Source organism: Gopherus flavomarginatus, chromosome 1 (genome assembly GCF_025201925.1).
Source record: "Gopherus flavomarginatus isolate rGopFla2 chromosome 1, rGopFla2.mat.asm, whole genome shotgun sequence".
In the NCBI taxonomy this organism is placed as follows: domain Eukaryota; kingdom Metazoa; phylum Chordata; order Testudines; family Testudinidae; genus Gopherus; species Gopherus flavomarginatus.
The window spans coordinates 38,498,509-38,502,018 of NC_066617.1; the positions used below are offsets into that span (position 1 = coordinate 38,498,509).

Consider the following 3,510-nt stretch of genomic DNA (forward strand, 5'->3'; position numbering starts at 1 on the left):
GTGGAGAAGCAGGTGGCTATTGCAATCTGGAAGCTGGCAACTCCAGACAGCTACCGATCGGTGGCGAACCAGTTTGGAGTGGGAAAGTCCACCGTTGGAATGGTGCTGATGCAAGTTTGCACAGCCATTAATTGCACCCTGCTAAGAAGAACTGTGACTCTGGGGAACGTGCAGGACATTGTGGATGGCTTTGCAGAAATGGGTTTCCCTAACTGTGGAGGGGCAATAGATGGGACGCATATTCCTATTCTGTCACCACCCCACCTGGCATCAGAGTACGTTAATCACAAGGGGTATTTCTCCGTGGTTCTGCAAGCGCTTGTGGATCACCGTGGGCGTTTCACTGACATTTACTCAGGATGGCCTCGAAAGGTGCACGATGCACGCATCTTTCAGAACAGTGCCCTGTTCAGGAGGCTGAGGGCCGGGACTTTTTTCCCAGACAGCAAGATCACAGTAGGGGACGTCGAAATGCCCACTGTGATCCTTGGAGACCCCGCTTACCCCTTAATGCCATGGCTCATGAAACCGTATACAGGGAAGCTTGACAGGAGCAAGGACCGGTTCAACTACAGGCTGAGCCGGTGCAGAATGACTGTGGAATGTGCTTTTGGCCGTTTGAAAGCCCGCTGGAGGTGTCTTTATAGGAAGCTAGATTTGGGGGAAAGCAGCATCTCCGCTATTATATCCGCATGCTGTACCCTCCATAATATTTGTGAAGGGAAGGTTGAAAGATTCAGTGAGGAATGGACCTCCGAGGTTCGATGCCTAGAGGATGAATTTGCACAGCCAGAGAGCAGGGCTACTAGAGAGGCCCAGGAAAGGGCTTCAAGGATTAGGGATGCCTTAAGGGAGCAATTTGATGCTGAGAGCCAACAGTAATGTTTGGTGCCTTTGCTGTGCTCCTTTCTGCCTTGGGGTACAATATTTACTACTTCCTGCAATAATAAAACGTATTGTAAAAGCCATAAAGTCCTTTATTCAAAGTACAGTACATAAAAGGCCAGGGGGGTTAGGGTGGTGGACTGTACATTCAGAGGTTTGAATATGTCCTGTTTGGATTACTATTCAATGTCTGCTGCACTTCAGGATTACTATGCTGCATGGTAATGGGGGTGGAGTGCACAGGGTAAGAATTGTAGTTATCAGGGCTGGTAGGTGATCGTACAGGTGTTGGGGGCAGCTGGGAGTAATAAGAAACTGGCTTCTGGAGAAAGGTGTTTTGTGCAAATACTGGGGAACAAGAAAGAGAGCTTTGGGAGGGGTGTGGGTTACCACGGTACAGATCTGCCTGCATGGCTACGAGAGACTCGAAAGACTCAGTTTGGCGAGCCAGGAGGCTTATCATCTGCTTTGAGGTTTTTTTGGTAGCCAATTCCTTTCTCCTGCTTTCTGTATGCCTCCACTCATACATTTTCTCTCTCCATTCCTGCGTCTTCCTACTTTCTCTGTTGTAGTGAATCATAACTGCTTTGATCAATTCTTCTTTTGATTTTCGCGGATTTTTTCTCAAGTTCTGCAACCGACGTGAGGCCGGTGATCCGGTTGCATTAGTCAAGGTCACTAAAAAAAGCATAGATAGAAACGTAATACACAGAGGCTACATTGTTTATTATCACACAGTGAAGGAGTTTTTAGACTTTTTGTAGCATCCTTCCCACATACCTAACATAACACAGAGAGGCCAGGGAAGCGAAGGCATGGCGAGCAATGGGGTGAGTGTTTCTGCCCCGACTGCACCTGGGAGGGGTAATTGACCGATGGGTCACTGGGGTTTATCTGCACTGGGTACAGGAGGTAGCTGGTGTCCTGCACAGGGGACAGTAGTGAACAGGAAGGTCCGCGGGGCTGCTGGCGGGGGTGGGGGGCGGTCCGCGTAACTGCCGGCCTGCTGGTGGGGAGAGGGAAACGCACAGCTGTGCTGGCTGCCTGCTGGGAAGTGGGGGGGAAGACCGGAGGGCACCGCGGGGCTGGCTGCCTGCTGGGAAGGGTGGGGAGAGACCAGAGGGCACCGCGGGGCTGGCTGCCTGCTGGGAAGGGTGGGGAAAAACCGGAGGGCACCGCAGGGCTGGCTGCGTGCTGGGAAGGGGGGGGAAGACCGGAGCGCACCACGGGGCTGGCTACATGCTGAGAACCGGGGGGGGGGGAGACCGGAGCGCACCGCGGGGCTGGCTACGTGCTGGGAACGAGGGGGCGGGAAGACCGGAGCGCACCGCGGGGCTGGCTACGTGCTGGAAGGGGGTGGGGAGACCGGAACGCACCGTGGGGCTGGGAGGGGACTGCGAACCTGGCACCCTGCACTCAAGTATCCCTAAATTCTCAACAGGGTTTCCTACTGCCAGATATATCACTGCTGCGTGTTACCTGGGAAGAGAGGGAGGGTCTTCTACAGCAATGTGGATTCCGCCCTGGCCCCTATGCAGCTTGCCTGTGTGCAGCCATGGTCCCCCCACCCCTCGCTGCACAGTGGATTGGACTAGTTAGCCTGACTGGGACAAGGACCACGGTGGCTCTCCCGATAAACTTGCGAAAGCACATTGCGCACGCTCTGGCTGCAACTTTTCAAGAGATTACCGAGGCAGATTACAGAGACATGATAGAGCAAATCAATGGGCTATTCCATGTTTAGGCATGCATGCAGGCAGCCATAACCCAAACCCTTCTCTCCCAAAACATAAAAATCTGCTTACCCCGAGCACGCTCCTCAGTTTCTTCCTCACCAGCAACTTCCAGCTGCTGCGACTGGCTAGCTTCCTCCTGGCTTGAGAAGAGCTCCTGGCTGCATGCCTCCTGGGACTCCGGGGTGTCTCCCTCCATGCCAGTAGCCTCACTGTCGGCTTCCTCTACACCCTCCCCCACTTCTCCCTGCTCTGAACTCTCCATCGTGGTCCTCAGATTGGCAGTGGGGTCACACCCAAGTATGGCATCCAGCTCCTTGTAAAAATGGCAGGTTGTGGGGGCAGCTCCTGAGCGGCGATTTCCCTCACGGGCTTTGCAGTAAGCACTCCTCAGCTCTCTAATTTTGATCCTGCACTGCAAAGCATCCCGTTCATGGCCCCTTCTCAGCAAGGACTGCGATATCTGCCCATAGGTATCATAATTTCTCCTTCTGGAGCGCAGCTGTGCTTGCACAGCTTCCTCACCCCAAACACTGATGAGGTCCTGCAGCTCGGAATTGTCCCATGCTGGGGCTCGTTTGGGGCGTGGAGGCATGGTCGCTGATTGATTGAATGATTGATTGCGCTCCACACCTGGCTGAGCAAACAGGAAGGGGATTTTTAAAATTCCCGGGGCATTTAAAGGTGGGGTCAGCTGAGCCCAGGGCAGTGGAGTGTGCATGATTACCAGAGAGGCTTCTAAGGTATGCTGGGATACCTCCTTATACCCCGGAGGTCAATAAAAGCGCTGGTGGGCGTCCACACTTGCTGACCAGCGCTGGATCACCAGCGCTGGAATCGCTACACCCGAGGCTCGACCGGGTGTACAGCCAGCGCTGCAACCAGGGAGTTG

The 3,510-nt window shown here is 54.0% G+C and overlaps 1 protein-coding gene across 1 annotated transcript; it reads right to left on the bottom strand.

The window, feature by feature from the left end:
- Positions 1–1,003: 1,003 nt before the first annotated feature.
- LOC127042874 (uncharacterized) lies at positions 1,004–3,001 on the bottom strand. The gene is made up of 2 exons (XM_050936365.1): positions 2,691–3,001; positions 1,004–1,563 (listed from the first exon to the last, which is right to left on the bottom strand). The coding sequence occupies exons 1-2, from the start codon at positions 2,881–2,883 to the stop codon at positions 1,034–1,036; spliced, it is 723 nt and encodes a 240-aa protein (XP_050792322.1). The 5' UTR covers positions 2,884–3,001; the 3' UTR covers positions 1,004–1,033.
- Between the last annotated feature and the right edge of the window lie 509 nt (positions 3,002–3,510).

Bases quoted from the DNA above. Each gene is read 5' to 3' on its own strand.
- LOC127042874 (XM_050936365.1), bottom strand. From the start codon at position 2,883: ATGGAGAGTTCAGAGCAGGGAGAAGTGGGGGAGGGTGTAGAGGAAGCC. The intron at 1,564-2,690 runs GTAAGCAGATTT...TGCTTTTTTTAG, and splicing joins AACTGAGGAGCGTGCTCGGG to TGACCTTGACTAATGCAACC.